The sequence below is a fragment of the Oncorhynchus keta genome, chromosome 24, assembly GCF_023373465.1.
Source record: "Oncorhynchus keta strain PuntledgeMale-10-30-2019 chromosome 24, Oket_V2, whole genome shotgun sequence".
NCBI classification, from domain to species: domain Eukaryota; kingdom Metazoa; phylum Chordata; class Actinopteri; order Salmoniformes; family Salmonidae; genus Oncorhynchus; species Oncorhynchus keta.
Genome location: NC_068444.1, coordinates 38983539 through 39001660, shown reverse-complemented (window position 1 = coordinate 39001660; position 18122 = coordinate 38983539). Strand labels below are relative to the sequence as shown.

General features: G+C 43.9%; 1 protein-coding gene across 1 annotated transcript in view; it reads left to right on the top strand.

Annotated features, from left to right (window-relative positions):
• Positions 1–17598, top strand: part of frmpd2 (FERM and PDZ domain containing 2) — a 48921-nt gene extending 31323 nt beyond the window's left edge. The window contains exons 15-28 of the mRNA XM_052478449.1: positions 48–145; positions 411–488; positions 610–717; positions 1105–1221; positions 1645–1823; positions 2091–2192; positions 4147–4240; positions 5198–5283; positions 9480–9681; positions 9918–10135; positions 10627–10690; positions 14086–14256; positions 14368–14507; positions 17231–17598. Of these exons, the coding sequence (XP_052334409.1) occupies positions 48–145; positions 411–488; positions 610–717; positions 1105–1221; positions 1645–1823; positions 2091–2192; positions 4147–4240; positions 5198–5283; positions 9480–9681; positions 9918–10135; positions 10627–10690; positions 14086–14123 (1384 nt within the window). The 3' untranslated portion in view covers positions 14124–14256; positions 14368–14507; positions 17231–17598. The remainder of the gene's footprint in view (positions 1–47; positions 146–410; positions 489–609; positions 718–1104; positions 1222–1644; positions 1824–2090; positions 2193–4146; positions 4241–5197; positions 5284–9479; positions 9682–9917; positions 10136–10626; positions 10691–14085; positions 14257–14367; positions 14508–17230) is intronic.
• Positions 17599–18122: the final 524 nt, after the last annotated feature.

Sequence of the window (18122 nt, the reverse complement as noted above, 5' to 3'; positions counted from 1 at the left end):
CTTTCATCGAATGTTTGTCATTTCATTTCTCCCTGTATCATTTCCAGCATAGGGAGACCATTATCTGGGAACCTGTCACCAGCCCTGTCTCGTGGGTCTGGGAAGTGTGGATCTGATGCACCCTCCATGTCTTCAGCAGCCAGAGGTATGGCTCGATTATCAGCTCCCAAGGCAATTAAAACCTCATAACACTGTTGAATCAGGGACAGGATCAAGAGTCGGTGTTCCCCGGAAGCCTTCCAAAGCCAGGGCACCGCGAGGAGGACACCCTAGCAACCGTCATAGTAGCCTATCATTATCAGGAAGAGATGGCATACAGGCTTCTAACGAGGCAGCTGTGGTCGATGTATTTCGATACCAGGTAGCTGTGGTACTTCAGTCAATAGATGTTCTTTTGTTGTGTTCAATAGATACCCCAACAAAGACTGTCATACCAGAGAGAGAAGTTATTTGTGTGTCCTTAAAGAAAGACCCGAAGTACGGCGTTGGTGAGTATACCGTTAACAGCATTGAGTCGTGTGTGTGTATATATATACATTAAAGGACATGTTTTAGATTAGCACTACAATGAAAAGTCATTGTTCAAAGGAAATCCTTTTATTTGTTCAGGTATTGTGATAGTTGGAGAAGACACGGTGGGGAAGTACGACCTGGGTATCTTCATAGCATCCATCGTGCCGGGGGGACCAGCGGATAAAGATGGCCGCATCAGACCAGGTCGGTGATCAGGCTTTTTTTCCCCCCAGGCTTCGCCTCACAAAACTCACACCGGATTATGACGTCTGGTCTGGCTACACAAAACGTGTGGATAATAGCCTTGCATGCCGGGTTTATAGGCTTTCTAAGCTCTTATGTGAGCTTTGTCTATTGACACTCTGCTGGTTAATTAACAAAGACTAGGGGCCTTGTCTAGATACAACCCCCAGTCCCTTTTCTTATCCCCTGCTTTTATGACGTTTACAAATCTGAATGAATTGGATAGGGGCTAACGGTTGATTCCGGGCCAGGACTAAGTGGACACCAACAACAAGATTAGTCATATTTCAGTCAAATATAAAATTGAAACCTGATATAATGAAATGCTACGGTGATGTTCTCCCTCAGGTGGGCGTCTGATCTCTCTGAACCACACCAGTCTGGAGGGCATGACCTTCAGTGAGGCTGCAGAGGTCATGCAGAACAGCCCACGGGAGGTCACACTCATTGTGTCCCAGCCCAAAGGTACTGGATGTGTGTGTCTCTGCTCTGTTCACAGCTGGTTTAGTAATAAACTGTGTGTTTGAAGTAGACGTGAAACCTGCTGGCTTTTCAGCTAGACACTAGTAAGAGCTCCAAATGCTTAATTAAGCTACTGGAATTTGAATTGTTTGTCCTCTGTAGAACTTGACTACAGTACATACCACCAGAGGATGCTGGTGAAAGGAGCTATAGGAGGACGGGCTGGAATGAAGTAAATGAAACGGTATCAAACACGTCACATGTTTGACGCCGTTCCATTCCAGCCATTAAAATGAGCTCATCCTCCTATAGCTCCTCCCACCAGCTTCCTCTGATACATACTGTACGTGGCCAGAGGTTTCCATGACTTTCGTTATTAGCTGATAATTCATCTGTTTTTTTTATTTTTTTATATTTTTTTTACAGTTTCCTTGACACCCAACAGCGTGAGATCTCCGCTATTGAAGAACTACGAGTCCCAGACCACTTTGATGACTGATGTACACTCTGGGGAGGACGACCTGGATGAGATCGTGTCTGTCATGTTGACTCCAAAGACTGGCAGTAGACTGCAACTCCCTGACGTACGCATCCTCAATGCTCAGGTAACCAATGGCTACTGGACCATCTCCTCCGTGTTACAGACAATACTGCACATACCGCACGTGCTTAGATTCAGGGACAGTGAAGCCTTTTGTGTGATCGACGAGCGTTTTAGATTTTGTACACAAACAAGACAACGAACATTAGCAATCAACTCTACAGAATGTCTGTTAAATCTGATGAAAGAATACACAAATACAATACAATACAGCCGTTCTCGTGAATTGCACCATTAATCATTAGCTCTTATCCCCTATACATTTTTTCAGGATGGCTGCTCCAGGGCTCCTTCCATGAACTGCTTCAGGGGTGATGAGATATCTGTGGAGCTAAAGAAGAATGCTGGAGGAGGGTTAGGGATCAGTATCGCTGTGAGTTAACTCACCAACCCTGCTGTTTCACACCTAACTCCCTAGGACAACACCAGTTATAGGCAAAGGGTGTATTTCCTGGTAGGCGGGAGAGGGATGGACCAACTGTAATTAAGTCTATGGGGTGTACAGATGAGTTGACCACACCTCTCTAGACAGGAAGTTAGCTGTCTTCTATGTCTCTGGGTAATCTTTCAGTCCCCTGGGGCTAATCACCTTGGAGAGGGAGGGCCTGCAGCTTGGAACCTGTCTACCTACTGGACATTACAGTAGCCTACGGTAAAGCCCAGGTGTGTGTGTGTGTGTGTGTGTGTGTGTGTGTGTGTGTGTGTGTGTGTGTGTGTGTGTGTGTGTGTGTGTGTGTGTGTGTGTGTGTGTGTGTGTGTGTGTGTGTGTGTGTGTGTGTGTGTGTGTGTGTGTGTGTGTGTGTGTGTGTGAGAAAGTGAGACCCTGACCCGTTACCTAACAGCCTGTGACAGGTCACCCTCAACAGGCTATGTGAGTTACTCACCACTCACAAGGCAGGTAGGTGCAAGCTGTTGAGAGAGAGACTTAGGAGGTCGTTCCTTCTCTTGCTAGAACAAAATATGTACATGTACCTACTGCCTACCGACCTGGTACCGACAGGAATCGCCATGTTCGTCAGTGGCAGACACTTGACTTTGAGCCAATCAGAGAGCCCGAACCTCCACGTGGGGGAGCGATAAGAAAAGGTTAAAAGAGGGCACTTTTCCTGGTGTAATCCACCCCCTTCATCAGAATTGTTCTAACTAAAACAGTAAAGCTGCATAATGCATTGTGATGTAATCATAATGTTGCTAGTTATCTAGTTGTGGCCATCTGGCTACTGGGCTTACTACAAATTATGGCTAGTTAGCAACAACATTAGTGCATCTTGCTAGTTAGCTAACATTAGCTATCTACAGCAGGCACAAGCCAAACGTAGCTTAAGAAATCTACTGCCATTTTGTGGTCTGGAGTAATTTTAATGATGCTGATTGGCGGTTGATCTGTGCTATGTGAACAAGGATACTGACTTTTTGTTGGTGTCTTCTCATTATGCCTGGCCGGAATTCAGATGATGTGAAGGGGGACCAGGGATGAGAGCACACCCCACCACACGCCTGTGTGTCTGTTGTTGGCCTTCTGTTTTTTTTACCTCCTTCATGTGATAAACAGAGTGTAAGAAGATCTTGTAACCTGATAAACATACATTATTCCTTTTAATCATCCCTCTCATTTACAGTAGCAGCCTGAGTGTGGGGACTATTAATCTGAAAAAAATATGAGGTGTTAACTCTTTATGGTACATTGTCATTAATGTCAATTACATTTTAGTCATTTAGCAGACACTCTTATCCAGAGTGACTTACAGTTAGTGTATTTATCTTAAGTGTAAACGGCTCTCGTCGGAAGGAGTGGACCAAAGCGCAGCGTGGAAAGTGTTCATGATATTTTATTTTTTTAAACACTCAAACGTGACCGCGAACCGTTCTGTCAGGCACAGCCACAACACTAAACAGAAAACAAGATCCCACAAAACCCAAACGGAAAATGACAACTTATATATGATCCCCCAATCAGAGACAACGATAAACAGCTGCCTCTGATTGGGAACCACACATGGCAAAAAACAAAGAAATAGAAAACATAGACGTTCCCACCCGAGTCACACCCTGACCTAACCAAACATAGAGAATAATAAGGATCTCTAAGGTCAGGGCGTGACATTATGATAGCTAGGTGGGACAACCACATATCATAGGCATAGTAAGTACATTTTCCTCAATGAAGTAGTTAACACCAAAGTAGGAAAATAAAATACAAAATTACATTACTGCTTTAGCAATTAGTCAGACATACAAATGTTATTGATGGCGTATATTGATAAACTTACATTTCCACCGAGACTGTTATATTGTTGGATAATAACCTTGTGTTTCTGGTTTGTCAGTGTGGTGTGACCACAGGCCTGCGTCATGGCGGTGTCTTCATCAAAAGCCTAGTCTGTGGAGGGGCTGCTGAGCAAGATGGCCGCATCCAGTCAGGTGCAGTATAATCCTGAACAAGCTATATTATGTTACAGTGAAGCACCTGGAACAATAATGACACTAGAAGAGCATTACACTGGATTATTGCTGCACAAATTGAATTTACACTGAACAAAAATATAAACACAACATGTAAAGTGTTGGTCCTCTGTTTCATGAGCTGATATAAAAGATCCCAGAAATTTTACATACGCACAAAAAGTGTATTTCTCTCCAATTTTGTGCACAAATTTGTTTACATCCCTGTTAGTCAAGCATTTCTCCTTTGCCAAAATAATCCATCCACCTGACAGGTGTGGCATATCAAGAAGTTTATTAAACATCATGATCATTACACAGGTGCACCTTGTACTGGGGACAATAAAAAGCGACTCTAAAATGTGCAAGTTTTTCTCACAACACAATGCCACAGATATCTCAAGTATTGAGGGAGAGTGCAATTCGTATGCTGACTGCAGGAATGTCCACCAGAGCTGTTGCCAGAGAATTTAATGTTAATTTCTCTACCATAAGCCACCTAAAACATTGTTTTAGAGAATTTGTCAGTGCGTCCAACCAGCCTCACAACCGCAGACCACATGTATGGCATCGAGGGGGCGAGCGGTTTGCTGATGTCAATGTTGTGAACCCCATGGTGGCGGTGGGGTTATGGTATGGGCAGGCATAAGCTAAGGACAAAGAACACAATTACATTTTATCGATGGCAATTTGAATGCACAGAAATACCGTGATGAGATCCAGAGGCCTATTTTCTGCAAGGTATCATTGACCAACAGATCTGTCTTCCCAGTCAAGTGAAATACATAGATTAGGGCCTTGACTGATTACCTTAAATTAACTAGAACTAAAATCTTTGAAATTGTTGCATGTTGCGTTTATATTTTTGTTCAGTATAGATTAGAGTGAGATGATGAATCGCAATGGTGTGTGCATATGTTTGTGCACGTCTAACAGGTGACAGACTGCTGGAAGTGGATGGCATCAGGTTTCAAGGGTTCACACATCAGCAGGCTGTGGAATGTCTGGCGAAAACAGGAGAGGTAAAGGAACATCAATAACTCAGCTGCAACCAGGACAGGGCAACACCATCAAAGCTTTGCTTCTGCATTGGCCTTCAACTGAACTGTGTATAAAAAAATATAAGTGTAAACACTAACATTTTAACATGTGTTCTGATTATGAGCCATTTTGTCTTATGCAATGTGTATGTATATTGTAACAAAATGGTGACTGTCCAGTTGGTCCAGGCATGCACATACTGTTTCGCGTCTTGACGGCAGCCAGCTCAGTAGAGTTTCCCTCTGAGGTCTTTGTAAGCCTGAAGTGGCCTTCCCCCACCAACCCATGGACAGCTCTGAGAGCATGGGCACGCATATTACAAGGCACCAGCCGCTGCCATACCACAGAGTTGTGTGTTGGTTCACACCATATTCGAAACAGCAACCCATATGAATGGCAAGGTTGTCTCACTGCAAATAGTAGGCCTTGGCTTTGGAGCACAGCGGAGAGACTCTGTTCCAGGCAGGCCGCAGGTTGGTCTCCAACCAGCCCCGAACAGTTGCCAATATTGGGTCACCTTCCTGCTCCCTCTTCAGGTCTTGGTCATTCCAGGTCTCCAAGGGAGCTGAGCTCCTGTCTGCCGCCTGAATTTCCACCACTGTGGGCAGGAGACCATCTTTCTGTTCCAAGTGTGGGCAGTGTTTACAGTCTTCCTCTTCACACGGCCGGCGAGACAACGCATCAGCATTTGTGTGGAAACGACCAGCCCGGTGCTGTATCTGGTAGTCTCACTCCTGTAGCTCTTCTATCCAACGAGTCACCTGGACCTGTGGTTATTGGAAGCTGAGGAGCCAGGTGAGTGAGGCATGGTCAGTAAGAAGGAGGAACTGGCTCCCGTAGAGGTAGAGTTGACGACAACAACTCTCACCGGGTGACACAGTAGTTAACCTTGGCACGGTTGAGGTTCCGACTGTAGAAGGCCACAACTTGTTACCCTTCCAGCCCCTCCTACAAAAGAACAGCCTCAATGCCTACATACCTTGCATCTTTGTCCATGATGAATGGGTGCTGGATGTTGGGGTATCAGGACTGGAGCCTTGGTAAGGTCCTCCCGCGGGTCAGCGAATGCAGCAGTGCAGTTCTCATCCCAATTGAACCGCTGGTCCTTGTTTGTAAGGCGGTGTAGAGGCCTGGCTAATGTTGCAAAGTTATTGATGATCCTTTGGTAGTAATAAGCTAGGCCAGCAAAGCTTCTCAACTCCAGTGCTGAACCGACACCACCTTGGCTGGGACAGTTGCGACTCAGTCTGCAATGACTTGGCTTAGGAACTTGACCTACCGCTGAAGTAGGGGTGGAGCTCGAGTCGTGCCTGTCGGATGGCAAGTGGAACCTCACGCAGATTCGCCAGAGATCCCTGGAAGTGTTCTGCATGAACATGGAGGTAATCCAGGTAGACCACACACTTGTTGCGGGGGATTGTGGCCAGCATTTGCTCCATAAGACGCTTGAAGGTTGGCGGAGCATTGCAGAGCCCAAAGGGTATCACGGTAAACTGCCACGGTCCTTGTCCAATCGAGAAGGAGGTCTTTGGCCTGGCTTCAAGGGCTCCACTTGCCAATAACCACTGTGGAGATCAAGAGAACTGAACCACAGTGACCCTGTGATTGGGAGGGGATAGGAATCCTTCCTGGTCGCATAGTTCAGCTGCCTGTAGTCTGCACCAAATTGCTATGAGCCATTGTAGCTCCCTTCAGTAACCACAAGCACAACCGTTCCTTGATTTTAACTGGCGGCTTTATTCTGTAGTTTTTGTCAGAATTATCACCTTCCGTGAGAACTGCAACCTTTAAAGGTTGAATTGCAACCTTTATGAACTACACCCGATGACATGAAAACTTAGCTAACACAGAGTAGGATTGCCTTCCCTCCAAATGTGTGTTGCTACAATAAGGATCCCCGTTACAACAGTATTAGCTACGTAGTTCTGCTTGTCTTATTATTTCCCCCGCACAGCAGACACGTAAACAACTCAAACAAAAGACAACAACATAACCTCTAAGTCTAACTGTCAGCTACACTCCCGCCAATCATCGGTGATTTCTGTGAAAGGGGTATGCAGGTTTCTTGATCGGCTTCCAGGAGGAAGCCATCTTATGGATGGGCCTCTCCAGATAGGTGGGTTTGGTGATGCGTTTACCTCTCATCTTCGGTTGAGTCGCTGATCAGTAACTTGAATCTTCTCACCCGGCCATCCTCTCCCGGGTACACTTCTGTAACCTTTGCCAATTTCCACTGGTTGCGTGGCGCAGTATCATCTTGCAAGATGACAATGTCATTAATCCTTGCGTTTCTTCTGTCTTTATTCCATTTCTGTCAGTGTTGATTGTTTTGAGGTATGAGCACTCTCCGTAACATGAGGTACTAGCGTCGGAGAAGTGATGGAGCTCATAACTCTGCACCTCCTTGAAACTTGATGACAAGTAGCCTCGTTGGATCCTTACCTCAGACAAGTTTTGTAGACCTTGGAGCCAGAATTCCCACTGGGAACGTAGGTCATCTGGAAGGGGGTCATCACAGTCGATTTTGTCACGACACATCCGCTGCAAGATCTGCTTCCCAGCCAGGACAAAGGTAGCAAAAAACACAAGCAGATCATATACAGAGGCCACTGTAGACAACACTCCTCTTCGTGTGAGTGGGCGTTCCTTGACAACTACTCTAAACTGGAACTCGTCTGATGCGACACACCACAGTACACCAAGCGCTCTCTCCATGTGTGGTTCACCCAGAGCCATATCCAGGTCTTTGGCACCCTCGGCACGTTCTTCCTTGGGAATTGTGGCTATAATTTCCTTGCTGTTAGAGATCAACTTGTGCAACCGAAGATTGCAGATGCTGCAAAGCTCTCTTGCTTCTTTCACCAGCTGGGCCGCTTCAGCTTCAGACGATACGCTCGTCAACCCATCATCAACATAAAAGTGCCTTTCTATGAACTGGATAGAATTCGCGCTGAAGCTTCCTTGTCCTTCGGCAACAAGATGTTTGAGACCATAGTTGGCGCAACCAGGAGATGAAGCTGCGCCGAACAAGTGGACCTTCATACGATACACTGAGGGTTGAGACTCTAGATCTCCGTTCTCCCACCAAAGGAACCGTAGATAATCTTGGTCTTCTGCTTTCCCATGAAACTGGTGGAACATGCGCTCTACATCACACATGATTGCAGCTGGATCCTTACGAAAACGACAAAGGACGCCCAGCAATGTGTTTGTCAACTCTGGACCAGTAAGGAGATGGTCATTCAAGGACGTCTCTCGAAACTTAGCTAAGCAGTCAAAGACGACTCGTATCTTCCCAGGCTTTTGTGGGTGATAAACCCCATGGTGCGGGGATGTACCATGCTGGATGCTTGTTCATTTCCTCTTTGGAGACCTTCTCAGCATCTCCACAAGCTATGGTCTCTTCCATGAATGCTGTGTAGTCCTAGTAGTATTGCTTGTCTCTCCTTAGCCTCCTTTCCAGGCACTTTAGACGGTGAACTGCACATGTTTTATTGTTCAGCAGGTTGGGTCTTTCTTCCTTAAACGGCAGCGGCATGTCATAATGTCCGTTGTCCTCCTCATGAGGTCGCTAGGTGTTGGGTTAAGGTCTCTACAAGGTCAAGCATTAAGCATTTGTGACAGCCCGTCCCAACGGGGGCTTATGTCGAAAAAATCAGAAATGTTTTGTGTTTTTACAGATTACAAAAAAATCAGGCTCCAAAATGGTGTATCATACACTGTGATTGGAAGAAGCATGTGAAAATGATGCTGCTTTAAACATTTATAAACTTGTTTTCCCACTTAGGAGGCAAGTAGGAGAGAATGACATTGAAAGATTTTGTTGAGTGCATGAGAGCTCTTCTTTGTTTACACCCTTTCAGCATCGTTCACACCCTCTTAAGCCATAGACCCACCCATCTATTTAAGAATTCACATTTAAATGCATAGCAAGCAGTCAGCATGGTCAACCGCTCCATTATCTCAGCCAATCATGCTTAGCCAGGAAGGATCCTGTCTTTATCTATGTATAGCTCAGTGCTTTCTCCTTGGCTAAACTAGGCTCATAATTTAACATTTGTATTCATATTTATGGACCACATACAAGTTTTGAAATGAAGGCACATGAAAGTTCATCAGCCCCCGTTAGGCTGGCGTATCACATTGTTTGTCTTCATTTAACCCTTTCCTGTCCTAGGTGGTGACCATGGTCTTGGAGAGGGAGAACCTGACCCTGCCCAGGGCGTCTCCGAGCCCAGACACAGGGCGCAGTCTCCTGGGGCGCAGCCTGTCGCCCCGGAGTGCCCACCTGGACATCACCCAGATGAGGAACAACAGCTGCCCCGCCATCATCACCCCCTTCTTCGTCAGGCCCAAGGACTACAGTTTTGTGTCTGACAGTAAGGGAAATATCATTGACAAGGAAGCTTAAGTGTAAGGGGAACACTGGCGCTTCGAGGGATTGACCTCCGAAGCAAGGTTATCATTGTCCATGAGTTTACACTGGGTGATGTTGCATGATTTCTAATCCGTCCCTTAGAGCAGGTTTTTCCCAAACTCAGTCCTGGATCCACCGTCCAAGCCTCCAAGGTGAACTCAAGACACACTTCAATCCCCTAACCCCTCCACCCTACAGATAACACTCTGGAGGTGACCTTGAAGAAGAGCCAGAATGGCTTGGGCTTCAGCTTCCTGGTCCCTGAGCTCAACCCCTCAAAAGGAGACTCAGGCAGTAGTCTTGTCCGGATCAAGAAGCTTTTCCCTGGCCAGCCAGCGGAGGAGAGTGGGCGGATCCAGGAGGGTGACGTCATCCTGGCAGTCAATGGAGAACCGCTGAAGGGATTGTCCTACCAGGTAAATATTGACGTAGACCGATGTGACGTAATACGACTGTACAATTGTAGCTACAACTGTGAGTTAGAATACTGTATATGGGGGGTGGGTGGGTTTGTGTTAATCTGAGCATAGGAAGACCGATAATTGTGACAATTTAGTGTGAGAGAGAGGGGTTTTGTTTCACTCAATGTGATTGGTTTGTTCAATAGCTCTTTATCAACATTATCTCTGATAATTTTCTTGCATTATGGGTTACATCAAGCCAATTGGGAGACAATAACTTGGTTATTAACAGTCAATCTTATTGTGGTGAATCCAAGAGTACTTAGATTCAGTGTACCTCATTAACACACGGATGGGATTAATAAGTGAAGATCTAAGAACGTGCAGTGTACAAAGCCCTTCTCAGTGGCCAGCTCCTTAGTCCATCTCTGGTCTATCTTTCCCATAATGACTTAATTGCCTGGCTGTAGATGACAGTGAGTGACTGTTCTCTCTATGACCTGTAGAGGGTGGTAATGCTGCTGAGAGGCTCTCCTGAAGTCCGGTTGTCTCTGTGCCGTCCTGCTCCAGGTAAATACACATCTGGACAGGGCAGATAACGTAATCCAATTAAAATGTTTACGCAATTTTTTTGCATTTATGAGAACATTTTATCTTTCACACTAAAAAGTCCAACACAGTTTTTACCACAATATCAAATCATTTCTGGGTAACAATTTAGTACCTTACTGTGACTGTTTTTAATTAAAATGGTCAAAAACAAACAAAAATAGATTTTTTTTTTTTTTTGCAAAAAGCTCATTCTCAAGCAAGAATTCTTTGTGATTGGTCCTAACGTTTACAAAACCCCACCCATGCAAAACAAGCTGAAATGTCAGGCTGTCTTTGCAAACCGCTCTTACCTTAAATGGGCATTGTCATCATTTTCACAATTTCACAGTATTATTCCAATATGGGAATATACAGGTAACTGACAAAATAAAGGAGACACCAACATGAAATGTCTTAATAGGACATTGGGCCACCATGAGCCAACACAGCATCCATGCACCTTGGCATCGAATCTAAAAGAGTCTGGAACTCTACTGGAAGGACGTGACAACATTCCATCATTTGGTGTTTTGTTGATGGTGTTGGAAAACGCTGTCTCAGGCAACGCTCCAGAATCTCCCATAAGTGTTCACTTGGGTTTAGATCTGGTGATTAAGACGGCCATGGCGTATGGTTTACATCGTTTTCATGCTCATCATACTATTCGGTGACTACTTGTGCCGTGTGGATAGCATTGTCATCCTATGGGGGGTTTAGCCAGGGTAGCCAAAATAATGGCAAAAATAATGGTCTGCTCAGCATTTTTATATACTGAACAAATATATAAACGCAACATGCAAGATTTTCAAGGATTTTACTGAGTTACAGTTCATAGAAGGAAATCAGTCAGTTGAAATAAATTCATTAGGCCTTAATCTATGGATTTCACATGACTGGGCATCGGCACAGCCATGGGTGGGCCTTGGAGGGCATAGGCCAACCCACTTGGGAGCCAGGGCCACCCACAGCCAATCAGAATATGTTTTTTTCCCACAAAAGGGCTTTATTACAGACAGAAATACTCCACAGCCCTCCACTCTCCTCATACGATCCTGCAAGTGAAAAATAAAAATGGAGGTCCTGGACTGGCGTGGTAACACGTGGTCTGTGGTTGTGAGGCTGGTTGGATGTACTGCCAAATTCTCTATAAACGACGTTGGAGGCGGCTTGGGCATTCCTGCAGTCAGCATGCCAATTGCACGCTCCCTCTAAACTTGATACATCTGTGGCATTGTGTTGTGTGACAAAACTGGACATTTTAGAGTGGCCTTTTGTTGTCCCCAGCACAAGGTGCACCTGTGTAATGATCATGCTGTTTAATCAACTTCTTGATATGCCACACCTGTCAGGTGAATAGAGGATCTTGACTAAGGACAAATGTTCACTAACAGGGATATGCATACATTTGTGCATACAATTTGAGAGAAATAAGCTTTTTGTGTTTCTGGAACATTTCTGGGATCTTTTATTTCAGCTCATGAAAAATGGGACTAACGCTTTACATGTTGTGTTTATATTTATATTCAGTATACACGATCCTAAGCGTGATGGGATGTTAATTGCTTAATTAACTCAGGAACCACACCTGTCTGGAACCACCTGCTTTCAATAAACTTTGTATTCCAAAAAGTAATTGTTTCCATTATGTTGTCAGGAACCTGTATACAGTGCCTTCAGAAAGTATTCAGACCCCTCGACTTTTTACACGTTTAATTACGTTACAGCCTTATTCTAAAATGTATTCAACAAAAATTAATTCTCTGCAATCTACCCACAATACCCCATAACAACAAAGCGAAAACAGGTTTTTAGAAATGTTTGCAAATGTTTTAAATGTAAAAAAACAGATACCCTTTTCAAATAAGTATTCAAAACATTTTCTATGAGACTCGAAATTGAGCTCATGTGTTTATTATGCTTTAAGACATTTCTACAACTTGATTGGAGTCCACCTGTGGTAAATTCAATATATTGGATATTATTCTGAAAGGCACACACATGTCTATATAAGGTCCCACAGTTGACAGTGCATGTCAGAGCCAAGACCAAGCAATGAGGTTGAAAGGATTTTCCGTAGATCTCCGAGACAGGATGGTGTCGAGGCAAAGATCTGGGGATGGGTACCAAAACATTTTTGCAGCATTGAATATCCCCAAGAACACAGTGGCCTCCATCATTATAAAATGGAGAAGTTTGAAACCACCAAGACTCTTCCTAGAGCTGGCCACCCAGCCAAACTGAGCAAACGGGGAGAAGGGCCCTGGTCAGGGAGATGACCAAGAACCCGATGGTCACTCTGACAGAGCTGAGTTCCTCTGTGGAAATGGGAGAACCTTCCAGAAGGACAACCATCTCTGCAGGAATCCACCAATCATGCATTTATGGTAGAGTGGCCAGACGGAAGCCACTCCTCAATAAAAGGCACATGACAGCCCGCTTGGAGTTTGCAAAAAGGCACCTAAAGGACTCTCAGACCATGAGAAACAAGATTCTCTGGTCTGATGAAACTTAGATTGAACTCTTTGGCCTGAATGTCAAGCGTCATGTCTGGAGGAAACCTGGCACCACCACTACGGTGAAGAAGGGTGGTTGCAGCATCATGCTGTGGGAATGTTTTTCAGCGGCAGGGACCGGGAGACCAGTCAGGATCGAGACAAAGATGAACGGCACAAAGTACAGAGATATCCTTGATGAAAACCTGCTCCAGAGCGCTCTGGACCTCAGACTGGGGTGAAGGTTCACCTTCCAACAGGACAACGACCCTAAGCATACAGCCAAGAAAACGCAGGAGTGGCTTCTGGACACATCTCTGAATGTACTTGAGGTGCCGACCCAGAGCCCGGACTTGAACCTGATCGAACATCTCTGGAGAAACTTGAAAATAGCTGTGCAACAACGCTCCCAATCCAACCTGACAGAGCTTGAGAGGACTTGCAGAGAAGAATGGGAGAAACTCCTCAAATACAGGTCTGCCAAGCTTGTAGCATCATACCCAAGAAGACTCGATGCTGTAATCGCTGCCAAAGGTGCTTCAACAAAGTACTGAGTAAAGGGTCTGAATACTTATGTAAATGTGATATTTATATGTTTTTTATAAATGAGCAAAAAAGTCTAAACCTGTTTTTGCTTTTTCATTATGGGGTTTTGGGTGAAGATTGGGGGGGGGGGACAATTTAATCAAATTTGGAATAAGGCTGTAACGTAACAAAATGTGGAAAAAGTCAAGGGGTCTGAATACTTTCCGAAGGCATTGTATACTGTAAAACACTGTAAAACCCTGTTTATGACCGCGCTGCCTCTTTAATAAAGTTGCCTTTTTATTCCTTGGCCATAATTGTGTTTGTATTTTTCCTTCCATTTTGATCTCTTCCAAGGAATTCTGCCTCCCATTGAAACATTGCTTAGCACCTGAGTGATGTAACATCACAGTACGTGAGCACCAACGGATGTTCAGGAATATACTTCTTGAGAGACAGACAGGAGATGTTCAAGGAGCAGGACAAGTGGAGATCTGTCCAGAGAAAAGGGCAGGACAGGTGGAGACGGTCAGTACCAACACTGCAAGATGTATCTCAAGATACCTCATAATAATGTCAGATTCTGTTTTAAAGACTGCAAAAAATTGACCTGAATAATTGTGAAATTTGTATTTTCAGCATCACTGCATTCAATGAGTCAGAGGTGTTGCGTGAGTCCCCCGGCAGACAAGAACCAACTGTGTTAAGCAGGAGGCGCTGCTTAGGGCAACTCGTGAAGTGATGAATATGCTAAATGATGGAAATCTCTTTTTATTTAGGTAAGTAGGAGTTAGCTCATATCAAATGTCTTATTTTTACATGCGCCGAATACAACAGTGAAATGCTTACTTACAAGCCCTTAACCAATAATGCAGTTTTAAGAAAAAATAAGAAAATAGAAAAATCACAAATAGTTAAAGAGCAACAGTAAAATAACAGTAGTGAGGCATTATACAGGGGGTACCTGTGTATATATACAGTACCAGTCAAAAGTTTGGACACCTACTAATTCAAGGGTTTTTCTTTATTTTTACTATGTTCTACATTGTATAAAAATAGTGAAGACATCACAACTATGAAATAACACATGGAATTATGTAGTAACCAAAAAAGTGTTTTAAAAAATCAAATTAGATTACAGTTTTTTGATTCTTTGAAGTAACCACCCGTTGATGACAAGCTTTGCATACTCTTGACATTCTCTCAACCAGTTTTACCTGGAATGCATTTTCCTACAGTCTTGAAGGAGTTCCCACATATGCTGAGCACTTGTTGGCTGCTTTTCCTTCACTCTGCGGTCCAACTCCTCCCAAACCATCTCAATGATTGTGGAAGCCAGGTCCTCTGATGCTGCACTCCATCACTCTCCTTCTTGATCAAATAGGCCTTACACAGTCTGGAGGTGTGTTGGGTCATTGTCCTGTTTAAAAAAAAATGATAGTCCCACAAAGCGCAAACCAGATGGGATGGCGTATTGCTGCAGAATGCTGTAGTAACCATGCTGGTTAAGTGTGCCTTGAACTCAAAATAAATCACTGACAGTGTCACCAGCAAAACACCATCACACCATCACACCTCCTCCTCCATGTGGGAACTACACATGCAGAGATAATCTTTTCACTTACTTGTCTCACAAAGACATGGCGGTTGGAACCAAACATTTCCAATTTGGACTCATCAGACCAAAGGACAGATTTCCATCGGTCTAATGTCCATTGCTTGTGTTTCTTGGCCCAAGCAAGTTTCTTCTTATTATTGGTGTCCTTCAGTAGTTGTTTCTTTGCAGCAATTCAACCATGAAGGCCTGATTCACGCAGTCTCCTCTGGACAGTTGAAGTTGAGATGTGTCTGTTACTTGAACTCTGTGAAGCATTTATTTTGGCTGCAATTTCTGAGGTGCAGTTAACTCTAATGAACTTCCGGGTGACTACCTCATGAAGCTGGTTGAGAGAATGCCAGGAGTGTGCAAAGCTTGTCATCAAGGCAAAAAGGTGGCTACTTTGAAGAATCTCAAATATAAAATATACTTTTATTTGTTTGGCACTTTTCTTTTGGTTACAACATGATTCCATATGTCGTATTTCATCGTTTTGATGTCTTCACTATTATTCTACAATATAGAAAATAGTAACATTAAAGAAAAACCCTTGAATGAGTAGGTGTGTCCAAACTTTTGACTGGTACTCTATATTCAGAAGTCAATGGCCTTTTCTCTTTTCCTAGATTATTTTGAGTACCAGGAGAGGCAAACCTTTTCCAGAAAAACCACATGTAGCTTCATGTTATCACATGTTGCTTTACTTGTTATCACATTAACTTCCCATAAGATGAGAATGAGTTTTTGGAACACTTCATGTGTTCCCGTTAAATGAATGTGTTTTTTTCCGTAAGGGAAGATGTGGTTGGACTGGGGCAGTGGTGTTCTACAGTGTTAATCACTGACAACAAGGAGCGCTCTATTACACGCTGTCTAGCCTAGTGGTTAGAGTGTTAGACTAGTAACCGGAAGGTTGCGAGTTCAAACCCCCGAGCTGACAAGCTACAAATCTGTCGTTCTGCCCCTGAACAGGCAGTTAACCCACTGTTCCCAGGCCGTCATTGAAAATAAGAATATGTTCTTAACTGACTTGCCTGGTTAAATAAAGGTAAAATTAAAATTAAAAAACACAAGCTCAAGTGGATTCACCATGGCTTTGTGAACTGTATGGTTTTGCCTGATGCGGATTTGGTTTCAGTTCTGTGGTCAGTGGCACAGAAAGACAGACAGGATGTACCGCGTACAAAGAGAGAAAGGGTACACGGTTGAAGCGCTATGGTCACATAGGGAGGCCTGATAAAGAAAGAGTACGTAACCACAGTCCTGCTTTAAATAACACCTCAATGTTCTGTCCTGTACAGTTCAGTATATCCCCCTAATAGTGTTTGTGAGTGGAGATCAGGTGAAGTCCTGTACTTAGGGCAATACATCACATTCATTTAAGGTCAAACAGAACAGAGCTCTTACAGAGTGATCGGCAGTCTTTCTCTGCCTGGTAAGCACAACTACCAATTCAAATGTCCAGTTAAAGCGTACTAGTTAAATGGATCTGAGATTTGAACATATGCACAGGGCTGCGGGACCTATACTGTTGACCTCTTATTCTGTCGCCCTCTTACAATTTAACATGATATATTAACAGTATAGAATATAGACTGTAGGATGATTTCATACAGAAGGCACCACAAATGCAGTGCATAATCAAAGAACAGGTAATAAATGTACCTCTTATTTAACCCATGAAGCTATTGTCCACTGGGAGGCAGCATAGAGCTAAAAAAAGAATCCCCTTCCACAGTCGCTGTCCCTATATCACCCCTCCTGTGCCCCAAAGCCAGGTTGGTTGGAGAAAGTCTTCTAAATATTTCTCACTAAGAAGTAGTTTTGCCTATACGTGATGGTTATGGGGATACTTGGTATCAAATATAGAGTTTTGGTTTGTGATCTTTGCCTCTCTCTTCACAGACGGAGCTACCGAATATAATCTGGTGCAAAGGGATGACGCCCCCGGAAAGCACATGAAAACATCTGTCATAAACTTTACATCTTTACATACTGATGATACATGAATCGTTTAATGAACTCCTACCTTCTGTTTAGTCATAAACCTACTGTAGGATCACACTGATTCTGACATGGGGCCTTATAGCCACACTACATGATGGGAAGGCTACTCAGTGACATCACCCTAAATTAGTAGCAACTAGCATGTGTAGCATGTGGAGGTTTTGCTGTGACACAAGCAGAATGAACACACCTGTCAAAGAGGCAAGAAATAGTAACATTCGATTCTGTTCTTTTTTTCTGAATTCTACAGTCTTAAACTCTTCTGAATATCATCAGTGGTCTTGCCTTTGTGAGTTTGTGTTTTGTGAGTGTGTGCTTTAACTGGAGAATCCCCAAGTTAACCCACCGGGACGTACAGTGGCTTGCAAAAGTATTTTGGGGCGGGTTAGTATCATTTGATTTACACAACACAACTTTGAAGATGCAAAATATTTTATATTGTGAAAAAACCAAGAAATATGACCAAAAAAACTGAACTTGAGCGTGCATAACTATTCATCCCCCCCCCCAATACTTTGTACAGCCACCTTTTGCTGCAATTACAGCTGCAAGTCTCTTAGGGAATGTCTCTATAAGCTTGGGACATCTAGCACTGGGATTTTTGCCCATTCTTCAAGGCAGCAATCTTTAAGTCATACCACAGATTCTCAATTGGATTGAGGTCTGGGCTTTGACTAGGCCACTCCAATACATTTAAATGTTTCCCCTTAAACCACTTGAGTGTTGCTTTAGCAGTATGCTTAGGGTCATTGTCCTGCTGGAAGGTGAACCTCCGTCCCAGTCTCAAATC